The sequence below is a fragment of the Papilio xuthus genome, unplaced genomic scaffold (genome assembly GCF_000836235.2).
Source record: "Papilio xuthus unplaced genomic scaffold, Pxut_1.1 DF827714.1, whole genome shotgun sequence".
Classification (NCBI taxonomy): Eukaryota; Metazoa; Arthropoda; class Insecta; order Lepidoptera; family Papilionidae; genus Papilio; species Papilio xuthus.
The window spans coordinates 3859778-3883151 of record NW_013530935.1 but is presented as its reverse complement, the minus strand read 5'-3'; the positions used below and the strand labels follow the sequence as shown (position 1 = coordinate 3883151).

Here is a 23374-nt window from a genome sequence, read left to right as displayed (position 1 = left end):
AAAATAAAATCTAGTGGGCAAATTCTATCACGATTTCAATAGCACATTGCAAGGGTCCGAGGCCACAATTAGGGTCACATAACCACAATATTATGTCCAATGAACTCGAGGTATTTTTAAAAACCGCAGCCTTGGCACCAACACCTACTGTCTATGGTAGCGCAAACTAATGAAAAAACTATTTTAGTAATTTTCAAATTAAATTAAGTAATAACTATCGCGCTTAAATTCGTTAAGACTTCACTAAACAAGTTCTTTAGGGTAGATTTCAAGTAAAAACAAACAATAAAAAAAAGAAAAAAAAAGAAAATGAAATGCAAAATATATTCTTAATCTATAAAGATAAGATAAAGAACTTATTATATATTTCCTAAATAATAACATAATGTGCTGTTGATTTTTTCTTCTTCGTTAAATTATTTTATTTGAAAGGACTAAAGTTATAATACCTTTGATATTTTAAAATTAGTTTAACAATCTATAGAAGCGTGGGAAAAAATGTAATAGCCACTGTACATCGTTTATTACTTATACTTTCTCTAATGGGCATCATTATAGCTATTCATCAATCCATCGTTGCTAAGGACTTCACATACCACACCCAGAGTACATTAAGTTATATAAGCAATCCCTAAGTATTAATTCTACATACTACATTTACACTAGGGAACTACCTTAATGCCCACGAAACCTAAGTTAAGACTTAATTACATATTAACAATTTATTTTGTTACAATTTATGTTTAAAAATCCATGTAAAATTGTTCCGCTTTCCTGAACATACAATATAAATGTATAATTAATTCGTGCGAGAAACAAACATGCAACGAGAAGATAAAGAAAAAACGATTACTAACAACACTGTATACAATATTGTAGAAATAATGGGTATGTAGCAGAATAATACTTTCAAGAACCATGTGTATTCATTTTTACACTTTCAAAGATGCAAAAAGTATTTCCAACAACGGCCTCTTCGTTTTGAAAGTATTTTGAATTGTAGTTTCCTATTTCTGACATATCCCAAAAATTATTATTATTATTGTAAAACAAAATGACATCGTCTCAAAACTACGAAGCAGACCTACAAATCTCCGTGAAACTCTACAAAATGGAATGCAGTGTACAGATATGCGGGTAATAAATATATGCAAGTACAAAATGTATGTAGAAACTATCTCGTGTTACACTGGATCGAATTGCGTGATATTAGCGATAACGCGGCGCAACGCACACATCACGATGTTTGCCATATCGACATATCTCTACAAATATTTGAACAAACTTTGCGCTTTACTAGGAATTTTGCATTGCCCGACATAATAAAACACGCACGGACTAATTTATATTGATTCCTTCAACGCTTATGTATTTTAATTAAATTTGAACAAAGAATAAATAATTGGTACAATATTCTCATTTATGTATATAAATAATTATTGTCATTAAAAATCATTAATTTTAAGTTGTTACGATCAGTGTAGACACAAACAATTTTATTAAAACTCTCTGAATTGTAAAATGTAAAAATTTCAAAAGTTTTTCCTTTAAGTGATAAAAAAAAATGAATAGCGTAATAGATTAATCACATCACATCATATCTACGTACCTGTTATTCTAAAGACATAAGACATCATCAAATTTGTAACACTTCGCGCAACAATAAATCACAGATTATAAACATTGAGTCATCACACTTCATTGTTTTATAACACGCTCCAACAACAAATATCTCCTTAGAATCCACATAAGCAAACGACGAACGAGCCAAATCAGTAACCACCTCGCTATAGGTAACATCGTTAAAAATAACTAATATGTCAAGGCCCGCCTCAACATTCGTACGAAATTACAAACAATACTTTAATTACGGAAGTTTTACAATACATTGATCGGCAACGATTAAACAATTAAACAGGACAGGACAAACAAGCTTTGTTTTGGTAAACGTTCCTGCTAATTTTAAGCGATGTCGTTCAAAGTGAATTACAGTTCACTATTATCATAAATATTCATTTATGTGACGGCAGAAATACTAGACTGACTTTTGCCTTTTTTAATTAAGGCCGCTATTAAAAATTAAAGTGGTAGCTAAAGGACACTGTCGGGCTGCTTTGAGCAGTCAATATCAACAGTTTCAAGGATCAGCATTGGGTGACCAGTAGTGTCGATCTTAGTACCCGGGCTACACTTTGTAGTAACGTTAATTAAAACAGCAGATAAAGTAAAAAATAATTCAAAAAACACCTGCAGGTCAATACTCTACCTAGTTTGTAAAATTCTTATCAAAATTGCGATAAAAAAAATAAGTTTGCAAATATTGATTGTTATAGATACGAGTATACTATCGGTATCAAAAATCAATCTTCCAATATTACATGTGCTTGCAATTTGATACACACATAAAATGTCCTAAATACTTTTAACCTACATAGGTACATAAACTAAATTAAATTCAGCTAATCCATGACAATTTTTCGTGACAAATACGTATGTACTTGATAAACTATCGCCATTGAGTATACATCAAAATTTACGTAGATAACGTCAACACTTGACGATATTCCAATAAAATTCTTTAAACAGCCAGGGAAAGTGATCGTGTACTAATAAACTAAGAGTTAACGGACGTAGAGTCGTGAGCGCATGCCGCCTCTAAATTTACAGGTGTGCTCGCCTCGAGAACGATGATCTGCGAGATAGCACCGGCTCGATTACAAAGCGGCCAAACTATCTGTCACGTACATCGAGCACAGTTAGATTGATGCGTTCGACTGAACGTAAACATGTCCAAATGAGATGTTATTATGATTTTTTTCCCGACATCGGCGTAACGCGGTGTGAAATGAACATTACGTTTTATAGTCGTTTTTGCTGGTGTCGACGTTTTTGCATCGACAGATTTCAAAATGCGAAGTGTATTAATGTTTTAGCTTAGTTTCTTATATTCTATTCATACTGGATTTGAAGTTAAAACTAGATAACACTAATTCAAAATCTTACTATATACAAGAATATAGAGTCGGCTTTCTGACCATCGGTCCGTCCGTCTAATCCGAATATACTTAATATTTATGCAAGCGATAAACCATAGACAAATAATAAACAACATATCACCTACACACGCATTTATTCGCGTAAACTACCAGTCTATTTCAAAAGACCACAGGCGACGGATGAGTTAGTACATCTGACTGCATAGGTCTGTGGCTGGTAGGATCGTGCGCAGTAAATCAGAACCCATCTACTTGCCCACCGCTCTCCGACTCTGATATTTAACACCTAGATATCTTTATTGAGCAATAAATCAGTGGGAAAGCATTTGTTGCACAATAAATATATTTATGTATAAATTTATCACCCAGAAGGATACCAGCTGGTCAAGAACGTTTGGTTCAATAATATAACATCAGACTGGGTTCTGAAAATACGGCGATAAATTATTCGGGTATATAAGATGTCAGAGGGCCGATCTCAAAATTGATCTAAAAACTTTTTTTATTATCTTATGCATTAATTAACTAACGCAAGATCATCACCAATGTAATTTAGAAAATACATCAATGATACTAAAATATAAGAAGATGGTAACAACCATTGACTAAATCTTAGATAAAAGTGTATTGGTTATTTACAAATTTACCTAATTTTTCATTAATTAATTAGTCACAATTAAAAAAATATAGAATTAAATAAAATAGTTGATAGCAACACATTGCTTTAAAAGTATTTGAAATTAATCGAATGAGTGCGCATTAACACATTCCATCGACAGTAGGTGAAGCATTACAAAAACAATGTACCTACTAATGTAAGCCGCCAACAGCTTACAATGTTATCTTACAATTGTAATGATCAACTAATAATATTCCTTCTTTTATCGACCTTTTTTGACTATTACATAAAAACTCACAGAATTCTTGCTTGTGTTATCGTATCGATACTTAAACCTTCATAAAATTGCCAACTCTATCTTAAGATCCTGTTAAGACTCGAAGAAAATTTTACATCTGATTCTTCTATACTCAACTACAATAGTGGCAATAGTAATTAATAACGTCATAATTTTTATCACGGATCAAAATATTCCAAATCTAAAGAATCATTTTTCTATAAAGTTAATCAGTTCTCTTGCTATAAACAAACTAAAACTTATTAATATTTATAATATTTCAACATTAAAATAGTTTTTACTTACAACATTCAAGTATTAGGTTTATAAACTAATCCTTTATACAAATAAACTAAATATAAAGCATGCGTCAGTCTGTTACATGAAATACATTACGGTCTTTGTTTACACGCGAGGCGTAAATCTATGTGTGCGTTGCGCTATTAAGCGTCGGGAAACGTCGATCCTAAAAGTTAAAATAGAATTAACAACCTTCCCCGAGCTCACGGCAGAGTTCAATGAACTGGGAACTAAACACAATTCGGGCATGACAGGACGCATCATGAGGAAACATTTCGATATGTGGGACATAAAAACTAATTAATTTTTTAATCCAAATATTTGTTTAATCCAATTTAAACGAAGTCGAAATATTTCAACGTCAAAACTAAAAACCAGAAAATAACTCTAAACCATATCTGGTTCCGCATGCACATTCAATAATTGTTAATTAAGTATTAGTGCATAACATCTCTACACAATATTAAAACTTTTTGCTTTCCAACAATTGTTCATTGTTGAACGCAAATAAAAATTTCTAGTTAATGTTCATTATAAAACGTATTCTAAATGTGTCCATATTCTATTCATACATCTCACAAAAAAGCACTGGCTATTCAAACATGCATAAATTGAAAAAAAAACTATCACATTTTCCCTTTAGCAATATGTCAAACACAATTTACACATTTCGCTACACAACACAGATATGCATCTTGATTGCACGCGTCGCATTGAAAAGAGATTTGCAACGAATTGAAATTTATTGTTGTCTGAATGCATATATCGAATATGCATCGACATAACATAAACACTGCATAAATAATTTGATCTTTTATCTCTATATTGTTATCTTTGTAGTTCTGTCTTTATTTGTATGTACTTAACGATTTTGGAAGCGTTCGTCTTACAAATATTATAAATGCCAATATTTGAATGAATGGATGGATGAATTATGATTGAAGGTATCTACGGAACGGCCTAACGGATCTCGATTAAATTTGGCATACAAATGGAACATAGTCTCGAAGAATAGTTTTTTAATACCACGCGGATGTAGTCGCGGGCGACAGCTAGTAATGATGAAATTAGGCATCGATGTAGAATATAGTCTGGAAAACACTTAAATTACTCATGTAATTTTATTTTTTATTTCCGCGCGGAGGGAGTCGCGGGCGACAACTAGTCAATGATTAGGTAAGAATTATCAAACATTTCAATCTGAATAATACACTCTATAACTCCTCATTTCAAACTTAATACTTAATAGCTTTATAAGTAATATATTAAATTATAATGAATCAATTAATCTATCAAATGCTAGTCAACATTAACGATTTATACGGTCATTAACTATGCATATTGCATGTCTATTCGCGCCCAACTATTTGTAGACAATACCTCATTAAACTTGAAATGTTACGACGTTCGATAAACAAACAGGTCCTATTAGTTTGAAGCGAATCAAATTTTACTTAAGAGAAACTCTTCAAGAATGTTAATAGTGCTGTTTCCACTTAATTAAATATATAACAGCGTCATTTAAACGTAACATATACGTGTCGGAACGTATATCTCTGCACTCAACTATGACAATATTTATATGCACGACGGATGAGTCTTATGCACTTTACGTTTTGTGCTTCGAAAGTGGAAATCCAAGCACAAGATTTAACATTAGGAACATAATGCAAGTGTTAACTATATTTTAATTTCTTGTTTCTTCTCTGTGGTTTTTCTTTAATGTTTTAACTGCAACAATACGTCTTCATTCGAGACTTAATTATAGTTAACCCTTCAAAAAAATAAAAATAAAATTTACCTTTTCCATTTTGTCAATCTGTCAAAATATCGAAAGATTTTTTTAGCTTTAAAGAGTATTTCATAAGAAATTTCGTCCTTAAAAGGATTAATATCTTCTATCTTTAGAAAGGTGTAAAGAAAGTTCGAGGCTTAATAAAGGATTGAAAGTCCGGTAACGAACCAACTGCGTGCCTGATGGAGACGATAAAGAGTTGTTTTTAATGAAGTTTGGGTACGATTAATATATTTTGTTCTGTAACCTTCACCGGGTGTATAAATCTCAAAAGGGGTACCAATATTTTAAGAAACCTAATTATTATTCACAATACTATACAAAATTAAAAGCAATTAAGTTGTATAGATACAATTAAACGTAAAGGAAGCCTTAAAATGGAGCAATGATCATTGTAATAATATAATATGAAACTGAACAAACTCAAATCTTACAATATTATAAATACGAATGTTTAGATAGAAGGATGGATGTTTGTTTGAAGATATATCCGGAACGACTCAACGGATCTTGATGAAATTTAGCACAGATGTAAAACATAGTCTGGAAGAAAACAAGGGCTACTCAATAAGTATTTTTTTAACTCCGCGCAGACGGAGTCGAGGGCGACCGCTAGTTGGCTATAAATTCAAAAAATGACGATAACAAAACGTTTTCGTTTCATCTAGGCAAGCTCAAGTCTAAAACAATCAAGGTAACGTCACAAAATACCGTTGCTCTCGAGTGGACAACTGCTATGCTCATCTTTTTTCCATTAGCACGTGGGAAAACATTGATGCGACGACAGCCTTAACAGATTTCATAATTCTAGAGAACAATCGGTGAAGCAGCAAACCGCCGCTATTGTGCTTACAAAGTTACTGTTACAGCAATCATCAAGCGCCAATGGGTAAACACTAAAGTGACGTATTATTTGATTACTCTTCAGTAATTCAAATCGTGACACAAATTTTTCTTACTTAATACTTATACTTATACTTAATTCTTACTTAGCCCTAAATTATTTAGATAGACGAACTATTTTTATAATGTTAAAATGCAAAATATGTTTAGCGCAATTGTTTCTCTGCCTCTACAGCTTTAAATTCACCTTTTACCTTACTTTTACACATATTATAAATGCGATTTTTTGGATGGATGTATCGATGGATGGATGGTTGGATGTTTGTTAGAAAGGATCTCCAGAGTGGCTGCACGGATCTAGCTGAAATTTGGCATAGATGTAAAACATAGCCAGGAAGAACACATAGGTTACTAATTATTTTGTTTTAATTCCACAAACGGAACCGTGGGCGACTGCTAGTCGTTTAACGGATTGTGTCCGTCCCCTTCAATACTTTTGACGTTAATCCTAAAAATAAAAACATTCTGGCATACCAAATACTAATATAACTACTACTACCTAAAATAAATGACATATCCCGATTTGGTTTAATTTAGCTATTAAACAGCTAAATTACATGCACATTGTTCATAAACAAACCAAGGTCTCCGGAAGTGCTCGTACATTTAGTACGGTGCCGCAAGTGACCCGCTTCCTATAGCTTTAGCTACCGTTATAAAATTAAAAAGTTTGTGAAAGCGAAATTGCTTTTGTCATTTCAATGAGCAATAAAAAGAGCGCTATTATATTATATTTTGATGGTTAGGTTTTTGTATTTTTAATTTTTTTTAGAAAGCATTCTATTGTTAGGCGTGATGATATTCATATTTTAATTTATTAAATTTGCGGTAAACCTAGTATAATGTAAGCGCTTCATTTTTAGAAAAACTTTATGAATCGTAAAATTTTATATTGAAAATAGCAATTTGTCTTCAACTACAACTACAAAAGATAAGTCTTAATCTTAAAACAAAAAGCAATCACAACGATAATTATAATAACAATTATAGACAAATAGCACACACAAGATACAAGACATGACAACCAGTAATTCAAACATCCCGGCAAACGTACACTAGCTGTCAATGATTGCTATAATTATGATGAGCCATGGCGCGAGACAACTGGCTGTAGTTGCCAGCCAGTGCATGCGCGCGTGCTCTGTAACGGGCCGGTGATAATCACTCGGCGTCAAAAAAAAACACTGCGCAAGCGCATAACGGAACGCTCGATGCGCTCCGCGATCACGCCTGCTCTAATACCCGCTTTAAAACACTATGCATAAATAAGAACGTGAACAATACCAATGGCCTTACAACGAAACTTTTCTTAAGTTGTCGTTGCTTCAGTTTATAGGTCAATGTGGGTTTTTTCATAAAACAACAATACTTTACTCTTATAAAATAGCACTACCTGGCTTGACACGTATACTTGTCTTTGTTTTTTTCTAGAGAATGAGTATGATGGCAATATGATTTAAAAGATTTTTTTCGACACTACAGTAAACACTAATCTAAATTTAACTTGAAAAACAAGTACAATCCTTCTAACGTCTGACCGAGATAAAAATTAACGACTAGAAGCGACGCAATTTGAAATAATTAATTTATATTATTTACTTACATTAATCAGTATATCCTTGTGCGTGTTATTTCCAACATAACAAAATGAACTTGAACTCTGTTTAAACAATACACATTTTTCCTTACAATTATGTGTACATTTACTAAATAAACCCGGTAAATGCGAATGTACGCTAAGAGGACCAAAATAAATCACTAATGGAGTAAACGAGTTTTCCTGTTTAGTACTTTTGATTCTTAATTATCACATCAATCTTTTATACAAATAATCTATATCCATAATATTATAAAGAGGAAAGATTTGATTGATTTCTTGTTTGCATTTAGGAGTCTCCGAAACTACTGAACCTATATGGAAAATACTTTAACTGTTGGGAGGCTTCCCTATCCCCGGAATATATAGACTATATTATGCTAGATTTTTTTATTTGGCGCGGACGAAGTCGTGGGCAACTGCAATAATATAATTGCAACATAACAACATCAGCACATGTCTTATATTACACTAATAAGTTATGTTAAATTTTAACTGTTTCAAATTACGCTGAATTGCAAACGATGCATTTACACTAAAATTAGTGCAACGGTGCAATATTTCGCAACATCACAATGTAGACAACATTATAACGCATATTAATTTCTTTATAAAAAAACCAACAACACGAATGGTTCAACTTTTATTCCTTTTCTTAAATTAAATTCCCTAAAGGCAAAACCATAAGCTATACTCACGTAAATCTTTAAACGAAACTAGGTCGGTAGTGACGTGACGTGGTAGCATTGCGGACTTAAGTTAATTTACAATTCGCATTGGATCGCGTGGCGCTGCCGAAACGTCCCAATGATAAACTACGACGTTGTGGAGAACGGCCCTAATCGAATTTATGACAACTCCTTGACATAAACAGTAATAGCTGGATTTATTTCATTATAAATTGTCGCCCGACTCCGTCCGTGAGTATTGAAAAAATCTTAAATAGTAGCCGCCTACGTGTTCTTCCAGACTATGTTCTACATCTATGTCAAATTTTAGCGAGATCCATAAGCCGTTCTCGATATACCTTCAAATAAACATCCATGAATCCATCCAAACATTCGCATAATTTGTCTGTATACATCATGTGTCGCAATATTTGTATCGATTTTACTAAAATAGTAAAAAAGCGGTTGCGGTTTAGACTATTTTTGTCTTTCCTGTTCCCACTCCATGTGGTGTCTCACACCAGCTTAGACTTCCATATACATTCATCATCTATACATAACGTTCCATATAGAAAAATTGATTGTTTGCATTGACCAGGCTCCGAAACTACTACTACGCTATGCCCATGTGACTTAGGCCTTATTTATTACTTTTTTTTTAAATTCCGCACAGACGAAGTCACTGGCAACTGATAACATCTATTATTTCAGGTATCATACATACAAAATAAAACAATTATAAAGAAGATTCAATATATAAATAACAGGGAAAGGATTTGAGGCGACACATCAATCTTTATATGTCACAATTAAAAACATACATAAGCCAAAAAAATTAAATGTGTAAAAGCTGTAATTGCCTCAATCATCAATCAGTGCGCACACGCAGTTTACTTTTCCCCACGTTAAGCGCATTATTGCTCGCCCTTCTAAAGAAATCATGGAACTGGTTTTTAACCTTTTTATCCTGCGCAAAAAGAAATCAAGCATACTTTAAGTCACTTCATACATTATATTCACTTAATCTCACAGCCACAATCGTTTTAATTGAAAAGAGATGAACGTACGTTTTAAAATGAATATCGATTTAATATCATTATCCTATGAATCGTTATCTTAAAAAGTAATCGAATGATCGTGCTCCTAATTACACAGAAGCCGTATCAGTTAAGACAATTTAATCGATACGCGCTTCTAGTATCGATTGGGACCTATTTATTCTATTACCGCAATGAAGGGACAATGAAGCGATCAATCTCAATTTGTCGCATGAAATATCACAGATGGCGCTGTTAAATGAACTCGAGCACGCTAACGAAATTGTTTTCTATCTTTTAGAATCACATTATGCCGCGAAATAAGACATAGAATAACAGGCAATTAATATGAACCAATAAATTAATAAAGTATAGTAATATTATACTTCATATAATATGTATTTATAATAATTGTAGTATAACTGTGTACTGTGTAGATTGTACGGCTGCTATACCAAGTTCCATTGGAACTTCATCTTTATGCATGATCGGGTAATTTCGTCGTTTTGTTGCGTTTGATTTAACTATAGTTTTAACGATGGTTGACAAAATATATTTCTCACACATCAACACTATATAGCTTAATTTTTTGAATTAAATCGGCCAGGTAAAAAAAAAATAGTGACTTAATAAAAATTGTGCCTAGTGATACTAGCAAGCGGTTTGATTGGCAGAATTGTTAAGAAATAAAAAGATAAAACTAACTAAAAGAAAAGACTTTTCTTTTATGAAATCATTACATTTTGTAATGCAAACAAATAACATGTAATAACAGCATAAACACAGTAGCAATCGTTACTCCTTTACTATTTTATTAATGTCTGAAGCCAACCCCATTTCTTGCAAAGTTCGGAGTGGGCAAGTTGAAATATTCATAGCTTAAGTGGTTGCACGAAGTCTTACCATGCTGTCAATCTAACCGTTGGACTGCAGTCCATCGCATTTTTTTCAGACAGAATGAGAGGGATATCAATATATTTTTATGAATGTTTTGTCAGTGGAAATCTTAACTAAAATTGTTAAACTGGACATTCTGTCAATATTACGTCATAATATGCGACAGTAAACTATAGGCAATCTTCAGTTAACCCTACATTTTTCTAACGCTGCCATAATGCGGATGTATCTCAATCGACTTTGTATAAATCATGATAGATGGCGCCATAAAAACATTGAGTACTACGTCTATAGTTGATTTGGTTCATTTAGTAAAAAAAACAACTTAATTCAAAATATTTTTTCTTCAAAGCTCTTCCATCAAAGCTTTTAATAATTACAATAATTTCATTAGCGTTAATTAATTGATGCTATTAAATAAAACAAAAGCGTCCATTATTAATGGCCAGTACATTTTAAGAAAAAAATATATATTAGTACAGCGTGATATTTTTTTTCGTAAAAAGTTATTGCATTGCAGTAACGATATAACTACGACTAAAAAAAGAACATTTAAATGAGCTAAGAAAACATACTATAATACTTAAAACTTTCGCATATATTATTTTATTTGCTTTGTCAACGTTTATAAAGTGTGAATGCTGTGCAAATACTTCAAAGAGTTTGTTGTAGTGTTTACTAATACTACAAGACGCACTTGCAAGCACTAAAACTAACACAGGTAAAGTGAAAGTTATAATATCTGCCTATATATTAAGCAATTAAATATTGCATAAAATGAAAGTCTGTGCAAATATAATTTTATAATGCGTAATGAAAATTGTAATTGAAGTTTGTGTCACGCTGTTTGCTTTCCTTTTGATTATTAAAGCTTTATTTAATGTAGGCTTAAAGTTAAATTAAAAACGTTAATTATTACTTTCTAGGTTCGATTACTTTTAAATGCGCACTCACTTTTCAATATTAATTTTATATAACGTTTAAAGATTAAAATTACCTAAATTGTCGAAAAAATTGTAGTAACAAGTTTAAAAGTATAATTACATTTTCAATTGCATTTAATTTTTTTTTTAATATCTACACTATAATTTAATTAATAACTTAATGAGATGTTTTACCATTACAAGGTTTCGACATCTTCCTTGTACGGTTCGAAAATTATATTATTCCAACGAGTATTTATCGAAATAATATAATTTTCCAACCTTATTTTAATTTAAAAGTAATTTAATAGTACAGCAAAGTCCATAACAACAATTTGGACGCGAAAATAAATTGTTATGTCTGACCACGATGCCTACGTTGACATATGTATAAATTCCACTTCTGCTATTAATAAAATAGTAGTTCTGTTAATTGAGTAACTATCCACACCATAAAGTATGCGTACAACTTCCATAGAAGTCGTTTCTGTACAAAGAACAGACAGAGGTATGCTCCGAGGCGCAAAGTATGCCCATTACGACTCGAAGGCGTGACTGCCGACTGCCTAGCTAGAATTTAGTCGTTAAAATTCATTCCAGATATGTTATTTCTATAATAATTGACTTTTAGTACTTGATTATGAATTCTATTAATTTCGTATTAATATTTTTCAACTTTGCAATTAAATGAGAAAACAATAGATTATCTGTTTAAAAGTGTTTCCACTATCAGTCAAACAAAAACATGATTATCACATTCATTACCTTGGAAAAAATTATGTAAAAGATTCAGCAGTGAAATACTACGGTTAGTCTTTAACAGCAAACTTCACATAAACAACTTTTTTTTAAAATTAATTATGTCAAAACGACAAACAACGATAAAGATCAATATTAATAACGTAGAAATAAAATAAATTCGTACTTTCTTTTCACATGAACGACTGAAGAAGCTTGTTTTGCTTTTACTTTAGTGTCGACAGACCTTGACATGCCAGTTTCAATAACTAAGCGATAACTTATTATAAATATTAATAAAACACGACGTGTTTTATATCAACTACTATTTCTAAGTGACTAATGGAACTTCAACTTCGATATGTGAGGTTATTTTTAAATCCATTACTTTTCAAAACTTCACATTTTAAACCGCCTCTTGAATAAAAGTTATTATAAGATACAGACATAGCTCCTCTACAAAGTCATGTAAATAATAGCTAATTACTTATGACGTTTTTGTTCAAGTAAATAAGCATTCAAGTAACACTACAATGGAGGAAACTTTCAAAAGTGCAAACTTTTGTTTAGAACTTTAAACAGACTGGGTTTCTGAGACCAAAATATCCGTTTAAAGCATCACTGTTTTGTTAAAGATAATGACAGGGATGACGATATGTTTTATACAAAGATTATCAAAAACTCTCGGTCACTGACTGTATTTATAGTTAAACTATAAAATAAATATAAATAAAGAAAGAATGAATAAAAGAAGTGGGATAGAATAACACAAGTACGTGTGTAATAAGGAGAAATATAAACAATTGTGCCCCAGAAATACAATGTTTTCCCCTAATAGCATTGTAGCTATCGCCGTAGATCAACGATAGAAATGAGCGGCTGCGGCGCTTAGTTACAGTAAACGTCACTTTATTGACGACCATTACATAGATCGACTTTGTTGTGTCGGACATAAACCTCCGTCTAATTTATAGTCGTGTCTCAGTTTTGTTGTCCAAAGCCTTTATGTTTGTTCTTGCTTCGATATACATCATTAAAATGTTGGTCATTGCCTGTAAATGTGAACATAAAATTGTGTATAATAAATTTATATTAAAAGCAATTATTCCTTTTACCACCGATGTTATAAGACATAGCTCTTTATCGTTTTATATTCTTACAGTACTTGTGTACAACAATAAGGCGTATAACTTGGAAGCACTCAATAATAAACAGATATAACTTCAACATCAGTAATTCGAGATCCAATTAGCTCTCGACGTTTCATAATTGAATGCAAATAGAATGAATTTTGAATTTCGAATACCACCAAAATCTTTATCAATGTTAACCACGAATTATTATTACAACCACGAAAATTAGACTAGATAAATATTGAAGCTAACAATATAAGTATAAAGAGCCATATAAATGTGAAATATTGTACCTTAAAGGTTAAAGTACAGGGTTATCTTTTAATCGTTCTAATTTCTTTTTTAACAATATTTGGACGTAAAAAGGCCTTAATAAGTAGAGCAAGGTAAGGTACATATATCCCGAGGGTCAGACGAAGGACGCGTGATATCGCATTCTTTATAATGGCGTATACTAAATGCGTCAATATAGGGTTGTGCGTCTGTCTGGGCGAACGTAATCGCAGACTTCCTATGGCAATGCTAATGAGGGTGTATGGCACGCGATGGGGGGCACCCTCGGCCTCTACCCTTAGCCCTAGGGCGCCATAACTAGTCTCCTATTCTAGTCTAATGGATATTTACAAAAATTACGAACATTTCGTCGTTATAATTTGCCTTATTATCGACCGTTAATAGTTAACAATGCCGACTAAATGGTAGTAAATTTAAAAAAAAATTGAAAGCTATGTCCTGCATTAATCGTATAAAAATGAGTAATTAAATTCCCTCCGGATTTTATATGCCGCTATATTAAAAACTCTATTTTCCCCCTTGAGTGTGTACTGATCAAACAAAAATTTATGTTCATTTCGTAAACAAATCCAAACCTTTATTACTGAAAAGGATACGAAATAGAAGGATTTATGTTAAATCCAAAGCTACACGAGTTAACAATAATTCTCATTAATATTGATTAGTTTTACCGTTAGTTTGTTACAATTATGCACATAATTAAATATTAATACAATAAAGATGTTCCAGATACGTTGAAACTGGCGCGGAATAATTTCTGCGCATTTAATCATTTTTGTAGAACAATAACAGTAAATGTACATCTGTAATTATATCTTGTATTTTTCCATATTTATCATAATCAAAACTTCTTTCAAATTAACATGTAATTTAAGGCTTTTCGTATTAATTAGAAATCTAAATGCTTACTATGAGTTTCTGAGACTAAAATCTCCGATTACAATATACAGTTATCTCTGGTTTTTTTTGTCAGAGATGACGATATATTTTATACAAAGATTTTGGTGTCAAAAACTCACGGCTATAGATTTACTTGGGTTCGTATAATTGTCACTAAATCACCCTTAGTGGTGATTAAATGACAAATTTATACTCAGAGACTACTAAAACTAGTTCAGCATTTTAAATACGACAGATTTATTATAAAACGTATAGTATCAAAAAAAAATTGTCTACTAATTCGCGTGATTTGTTCACGAAACAAACTACCAATTGGCATGCCTTCTTACAGCCGAAATGTGGCATTTTCAAGCGTGCCACGGATTTAGTTGAAATTATGTAACACATAAAAACTATGCTTTCAGTCGCGTGTTATGTGTTTCACAAATTCTACATGCAGGTAACGATTTCAGATGAATGTATAACGTTTTCAACACTATTTCCTTATTACATTTGTATAATTCTAATTCTCACATTTCATTTGAAATTCACAGACGAATGGTAAACTGTTCTTGTTTATTTCCATTTTAAGTGACTATTTTTTTAAATCAACAACGTCTCAAACCATTTTATGTAATCCTACAAAACGTTTGCGTTAAAATCTCCAATAGGACTTTTTTGAAGACTAAAATCGAGTTAATTTTCACTAATTACCATCTACGATGTTACTAAGAAATGTGACCGGGATTCAATGTGAATACCACGTGTATTCAGACAAAAAATCGATAGTTGGTGAGTCACATAAAACTTGCCAGAGTCAAGAACTTAGAATAACCTAGTAAACCGTAGACTAATAAGTAGGTCTAAATTTACAAAAAACAAGTACTACATTATCATTTAGGGAAAAATTATTCCGTACACAAGTTTAATAAATTCTAATTTGCATGTACAAAATCATACTACTAAATTAGTGTGAAATTCCCAACCACACAAATGCTAAATATAGATTAAAATACGAAGTCGTATCGTTTTGCGGCTAAATATATTCGCAGACGGTCATAGCCCGCATTTCCGTAACCTGATAAAATAGCTAAACGTCACATTGAACGTTTACAGGGTGGCATAGACTCTATATTGTTTTTCCGGATAAGTTATCCTTTAAATTTATGAAAAAAGTACGCACTCAAGTAGCCATCGAATAATATGGTTTTTTATTTTCATTCGTAAGAAATAATCTATTAAACTTATATTTTAGATTATAAAGACTAATATTTCTAATTAAAACAATACATTTAGACAGTTGTCTAATGTTTAGTCAATAAACTTTTCTATGCGGTTTACAAATGCAAATTTATGTTAAGCCGCATGCTACGAACACCGCGTAGCACTATAAAAAGATATAGAAAATTATACTTTTTTATGCAATTAAAATGGAGATAAAAATTTCAATTAACAATTAAAAAATAAATTAAATAGTTAATACACAAATAAATCCAAAATCTCTACACGCTAAATTTTATTTTCTCATTCAAAGGTTATAACTAGACATAATGTTTAAAATACATAATACATAAATATTAGATCATTATATTATAATAGATGTAAAGGAACGGTCTCGAACAACTGAAACTTCTGAAATCTAGATAAGGCCAAATGTGTTCCTTGACCTCCGCAACGAAACCGCGCTAGAGTTCAATACACTTATTCTGCTCCGATTGTTGCCAGAAAATATACGATAATTACCGTGAAAATAAATTGTTAATAAAACCATAGAGCTTTTAACAGCAATTAAATTTTGTTTAACACGCGTATCCTAATTTGTTTACTTTCCAATAAGAATGAAAATACCTTATGAAATGGTAAAAATTGAAAAAAAAACCAAATGTTCATTTTTTCTCATATCTGAGAAGTAGATTAATTTCAGGATCAGGATAAATATTAAAAAAAATCTTACCGGTTCTTTCCGTGACCGATCTTGTAGAGCTCGACGTGCTTGAATTGGGAATAGGTGGCCATAGTGATATTATTTTTTTTAAACAGGGAGACGTTAACACAGGCTATACACAGCGCGAACCCGAAACGATGGGATCAATAGAGACGTACAAACACCGCGACGGCCGTCAGCTGACTGAGCGCGCGCGGGCAGTACCCTTGCTTAAGTCGATGGAGCCACCCTCCGCCCGCGCGTCACAGAGAACCGCGCATGCCCACCGCCGCTTCCGCGCCCGTGCCTTTTTTTTTCTTTTTTTCTCCTAAGCACCTGGTATGTTTTACGTGGATGCGACATATGCCCGTGGAGCCAGACGACTTGTGACGACTGATGGGAACAGGTTGTTAATAATAAAAAAAAATGTTGTTGAGTGACGTTAAACTGATCGCTTCCGTAAAAACATGATTGGTGCGGATGCATGCACAACAGATATACCCTTTACGGGTTTCCAGTTCACCATCAACATTATATCTATAGGGATTTGGGGCTTCTAATGTTGTATAATATTTTACCTATAAATTGTTATGTCTCTCTGTTCTGCATTTCGAAAGCATTAAAATTTCCTAATAACCTATCAGCTAATAACGGATCTCGGGAACAACCACTTGTATATCCAATTATTTATACCAATGACTCGGATGTGGATTGATTGCGCACTATGAAATACAGGGCAAACATCTATCATTGAATTCAGCGGCAATTAAATAAATCTTTTTCGTGAAGCTCTCGGCCATAATTTAAAACGAAACAAGTTCGCAATCTTTGTTGTAATACTGAAACTAGAGGTGTCTGAACTTACTTCTGTAAACATCGTAAAATGTAGGAAGTTCATCGTCATTTTAATAGTTAAACCAACGACACCACATCCTCTACATAAAATGTGCAAAATCTGTTTCAGTTCGGACTTTCACATCATTTATATTTAGCAACAAATTTCCTCAAATAACGGCTAGTACAATGGGATAGAGACATATCAACCCGCTATTTTACTCCCTACCATTATTTTGGTATAAAGGGCTAATAGCCTAATAGTTAAGGTTACGGACATCAGATCCCGTGGTCGTGGGTTAAAATCCCCTCATCCTAGTATCATGAACCATCCTACCTAATAAACTAGCAATCCTAGCGTTAATTTGAATGGTAATGATAAAGATTTAGTTATATCAAAACAATCAACTAAGATTTAAACAAAAAAAAACATATGGTCTTCGTTAAGAAGTCATCATCGCTTTTAAATACTTTAGCAAGATTATGTTGAAAGGTAGTGAAAGTATTGAAGAGTGTTTAGTGTGACCATCATTGTGGGAACCGTCTACTTATATTTGCGCTTAAATCACTGTCCGTCACTTAAGTAGTGAACCGTAAACCAACCACTAAAGCTGTCCAGCAACCATTAAATGTTGCCAGAATATTCGCTTTGCCTATTGTTAGATGATTTCAGTTCATCATTAAATTAACAAAATGTAATTTTTCATCATAAAAGTTGATTAATAAATGAGGTTTTATATTTTTACCGCGACAAACTTCCATTTTATTTTAATTAGCAAATCCATCGTGGAAACCACTAACATTCTCAATTCACTAAAAAAAAGGGAAAATATTTTAATGAATTTAAGTATTCATTTAAGTTGCAATTTTTTTGCTACAAGGCCATATTACTAATTACTGTATTAAATTATTAATATACAAATAAATACAGTTAGTTCATACAACAATCTCGTCGATGTGATTATTATCATATCATCATTCAGTTCATATTACTTTTATCTAAAACAAAATTGTTACTGGCAACACCGTAAACATCAATCTTGTAAACGGCACATGTCAGACATGCGAGGGCTTGTTCATTTCAACACCAAGCCATTAGAACTCACAGCTACCTATCAACGACCGGATTCATCTTAATGCACGTTAACCTTGGAATTTTATAAGTAGTTGCGTAATTAAATTTTCTCAGACAATGCGTTCCAAAATCCCCTTTTAAATCATGTTGTTACCTCTATTTTGTCAAAAATAATACCGGGGGAGACGATAATGTTTTTTTATTTAAAGAATTTGGGTTCAGAACCAACCTTAAATCGAATTAGTGATTATTCTGCGCTTTAATTTAACAACATTTTGACAACAACTAGACATATGAATGAAATTACATAACTAACAGTTTATTAAAAACCAGACAGCGCCAAATTTAGATCAGCCACACCTATCCATATCAAACTCAAATAAATATTTACAAGCAATGTTACCCATTAATCTAGAAAACATTTATCTGTGCACAGGAACAGGAAATGTGATATAAACAAAGGGTTCCCGTGAAAGCAGCAAACGTTTTCAGAGGTTGAAATCTCTTTGTAAGCTCGTACAGTAAACTGACGTAGATAGTAGACAGAGATACTGTTCATTCCTTCGTTTGATATAAGTTGATTGATGCCTACAAGCTTCGCTTCTAATCGCAATCGAAAACGACATTATACTCTGCCATTACTAATATTACAAGTCTTAGTTCATCGTTATAGCCATTATTTACACCAATGCAGTTAGACTGGGTCATATTCATTTTATTTCTATTTAAAATTGTTGTTAACATTTCGGTCTCGTATTCCCTGTCAACATTTTTTGGGCAGTATTTTCTCTGCCATAATCATTATATAATACTAGCTGTCGCCCGCGATTACGTGCGCACGGAAATAATAAAAAAAACTCAATTAGTAGCCATTTGTTCTTTTAGGTTATGTTCTAAATCTATGGCAAATTTCAGCAAGATCCATGCAGCCGTTCTGAAGATACCTTCTTATAAACATCCATCCATCCAAACTTTCACATTTATAATATTAGTTATATATAAATCGTACTATTTTAGTCATTTTCAAAGAGATGGTTAAATACTTAGACATATTAATTGATTATGATTGATAAATATAATTAAATACGTATAATTAAATGTAAAAGTATACGTTTATTATTTACAGGAACAGTAGTGTCCCCCTTCTTCTTTGTATAATCAAAGCATAAATAACGTCAGCTACAAATCAAAACTGGAAGGAAATTGAAACTTCATTATAAAGTCGATACTAACAGCAACATAAGTCATTCTTCGTACACAAGTCAGAGAAAATCAAAATGAATTCTTAAAGAAGCGAAATGTCAATTTATCGCTTATAGATTTTAATAGAATTTTTCCCATATCAATATATCGAAGTTCGAATGTATGGCGACATTTTCGAAAGTTACTTATGGTTAGATATGATTTGGATTAATAACATAATGTTACGTTGATCAAATGATATCCTATAAAAAGTCTGCCCTGCACTCTTTCTTACGTGATCTTAGACTTTCACTTCTAATCCCAAGAATTTAAATATTTTTATCTTACAAATATTATAAGTGCGAATGTTTAGGTGGATGGATATTTGTTTGAAGATATCTCCGGAACGGTTCTACAGATCTCGCTGAATTTAAGCATAGATGTAGAACATAGCCTTAAGACACATGGGCTTCTTACTAAGTTTTTATTTTGAACTCTGCGTGGACGCAGTGGCGGTTGACAGCTAGTGTATTAGTCCAATAGTCAAAAGTAAAACAATACAACCCCCACATAAATATGGGAAAACTCTAGTCTCTGTACCAACTATTGCATTATCATCAGCGCGGTAAACCAATAAGGGACAAATGAGACAAATCGAAATGACAAAGCTCCGAGTTTCCCTCAATGGTGTAATAGAATTGAGCAACGACCATTTCGTTATTTCCATGTCAACGTTACAAAACTTACCGAACAAGCGCGCAATGTAATGCTACATTATCAAACTTAAGATTCATCACGCACGTTCTATTTTTCAACACTTCCACGAATATAAACAAGTTTCGAAATTGTTATAATTCTTAATTTTTAACTATACTAGAGTACAGAGTTACATTGTTGTGGTGTTTTAGATGTGCATTAGGTTTAAAGATTTTATCTTACCATTGGGAAATTTAAGAACTTTCGACTTTGAACTTTAAAATCATAAATGTGTAGAACGAATACAATATGGTAATGTCATTTCTCATCTACTATTGAGATGAATAAGTACAATATTAGAATAGGCAATAGATTCCATGCACACTACAGTATCAACGGTCTTTATAATCGCAATCAGCCGGAACATTCAGATTTCTCTTAATATGCATTAGTTCTTTTCTTATCTTCACAATAAAGTTAACAGATACCAAGTAATTTTTTTAGGTTTTTACTATGTCAAATTAAAAAAAAAAAATTTTATAATGTTAACATTAAGAGTTATATGAATATTCCGTAATACAGTTACATTCTATTAAATTTAACATGAGATGTGATTAGGATGTACTTCCTCGAACAGATTTATAATGCGACATCTCGTTAAAGGTGCGTTTTCCGTTTATTACATAAAGTAATGGATTAATAGACTTATAAAAACAACACACTTTCCATCCTGTTCTAAATAGCCTAGAACACTTCTTTTTATATTTAATTGCCGACTTTACATTTAAACAAACAACATAAAGTTAACTTTTATTAGCAAATCAAATTTAAATCGATGACAAAAGTGATTTCGTCTGAATATAATAAATTCAAAACGATAATTAAATTGTTTTATTGCACTGTACGGTTATAAAAAATATGCCGCAATAAACCAAAAGATACTTAAAACAAATTTTAACGATACAATTATTACATTTGCAAAATCGTTGAATAATCGTAATATAAAAATAAATATTTGTTCCAATTGTCTGTTTTTGTATTTCTTTACTGATTATTTTACATTATGTTTGAAATGACAAATTTGTAGCTGCGACCGTGTCAACGACCTCAAAGAAGACAGACGTAAACAGAAATATAAAATAAAGTAAAAAGTAAAGCCCAACCAATTATCCATTACCCCTTTCTTTCTCTACTAAAAATCTAGCATTTTACTTGCATCGATACTTTTAATTATTATTCATTTCACCGTATCAATGCTATAAATCGATAATCAATTACATAGAAATAACTTCACAGAGGCATAGAATTAGCGATGTTATAAAACTAGTACTTTATAAGTCGTAACGCGCACAGGACGTGGATTATCATCAATTATAGCTGTTAGAAGTCGGTAACCGACACAGGAATACTCCCAGCCCGTATTCTAACATATTAAATGACGACATATCCTTACATCTAAAATCTTCTCACACATTTGCAAGAAGCTTTGAAGTAAGAATCGCAATAAATTAATCACCCTATACAGTGTTATTTGCATTATCATACTTATAAATGCGAATGTTTTTATGGATATTTGTTTAAAGGTATCTCCAGAACAGATGAACGAATCTCGGTGAAATTTGACATACATATAGAACATAATCTATAGAATAAGACATAGGCTAATCATTTTTTTATTAATTCCGACCGGTCGGTGTCCCGGGCAAAAGCTAGTTGGTTAAGGCCGTATATATTCATTCTAATTGGCATTTACTTTTATGGTCGTAATTGCAACAAAAACTTGGCTTTCTATCACATATCAATGATAACTATAATCATAAATATATTAAAATCTTCCGAGCCTGATAAACATAAGATATATTTTTGAAGTTATATTTACACATACAATGTATTTATATTTACTCATATTTCCAGCTATCTCAGAGTAGCAGATAAATGTTCATGATTACATAGATACGCTAAGAATCCCATTAATTGAATATTACCGCTACAAAACAGTTGTACACTCCGCCCACAGAGGCTCTCAGCGATATCGCAGATTTTGTACAAGCGATGTTATGTTCCTCCCTGTATCTAATAGGCCCACTTTGCATTGTAACATCGGGTTCGACTTGATGGAGCCGTGAGTAGGCCGCCTTATCTCGAACGAGGCGTAGTCATTATTATGAACTCGTGAGCACGATGCCTTATCGTGATCCGGTACGTCTGACGACAAGTTTCCGCTGCGACGATCTTGTGATATAGTCATAGTGCAGCTAATGCAAAACCTGTTGTAGAACCATACAGCGATCTTCACACAAGTTTTTATAATATTGGTAATGTTTATTTCTTTCTTAACGTCAAAGTCGTAAAACTTCGTCGGTTTAAAAAAGCATTTTTATCTGGTGGCATTATTTTCATCACTCATTTATTCGGAATAATTCAAAGAAGTCATGATTTTAAATAAATGAATCAACTAATTTGAAACTTAATACTAAATTAAATACGTCTCTTAAAACCATTAATGTTCCTCACTTTAGAAAGGTAGACTCGTAATAAAAAAAAACAATTACATACTTAATTTAAAAAAATCTCTCGTCTTTGTCAACACTGCGTTACATCTCTTTG

The 23374-nt window shown here is 32.2% G+C and overlaps 1 protein-coding gene across 9 annotated transcripts in view; it reads right to left on the bottom strand.

Moving 5' to 3' along the window:
• Nucleotides 1-23374, bottom strand: part of Jupiter (microtubule-associated protein Jupiter) — an 83545-nt gene that overhangs the window by 29947 nt on the left and 30224 nt on the right. For 3 of the 9 annotated variants that reach the window (XM_013310864.1, XM_013310866.1, XM_013310869.1), the window contains exon 1: nt 17011-17198. The exons of the other annotated variants lie outside the window; for them this stretch is intronic. In XM_013310864.1, coding sequence (XP_013166318.1) covers nt 17011-17072 — 62 coding nt within the window. In that variant the 5' untranslated portion in view covers nt 17073-17198. Of the gene's footprint in view, nt 1-17010; nt 17199-23374 lie in introns of those variants that run through there. 9 annotated transcript variants of the gene reach the window in all.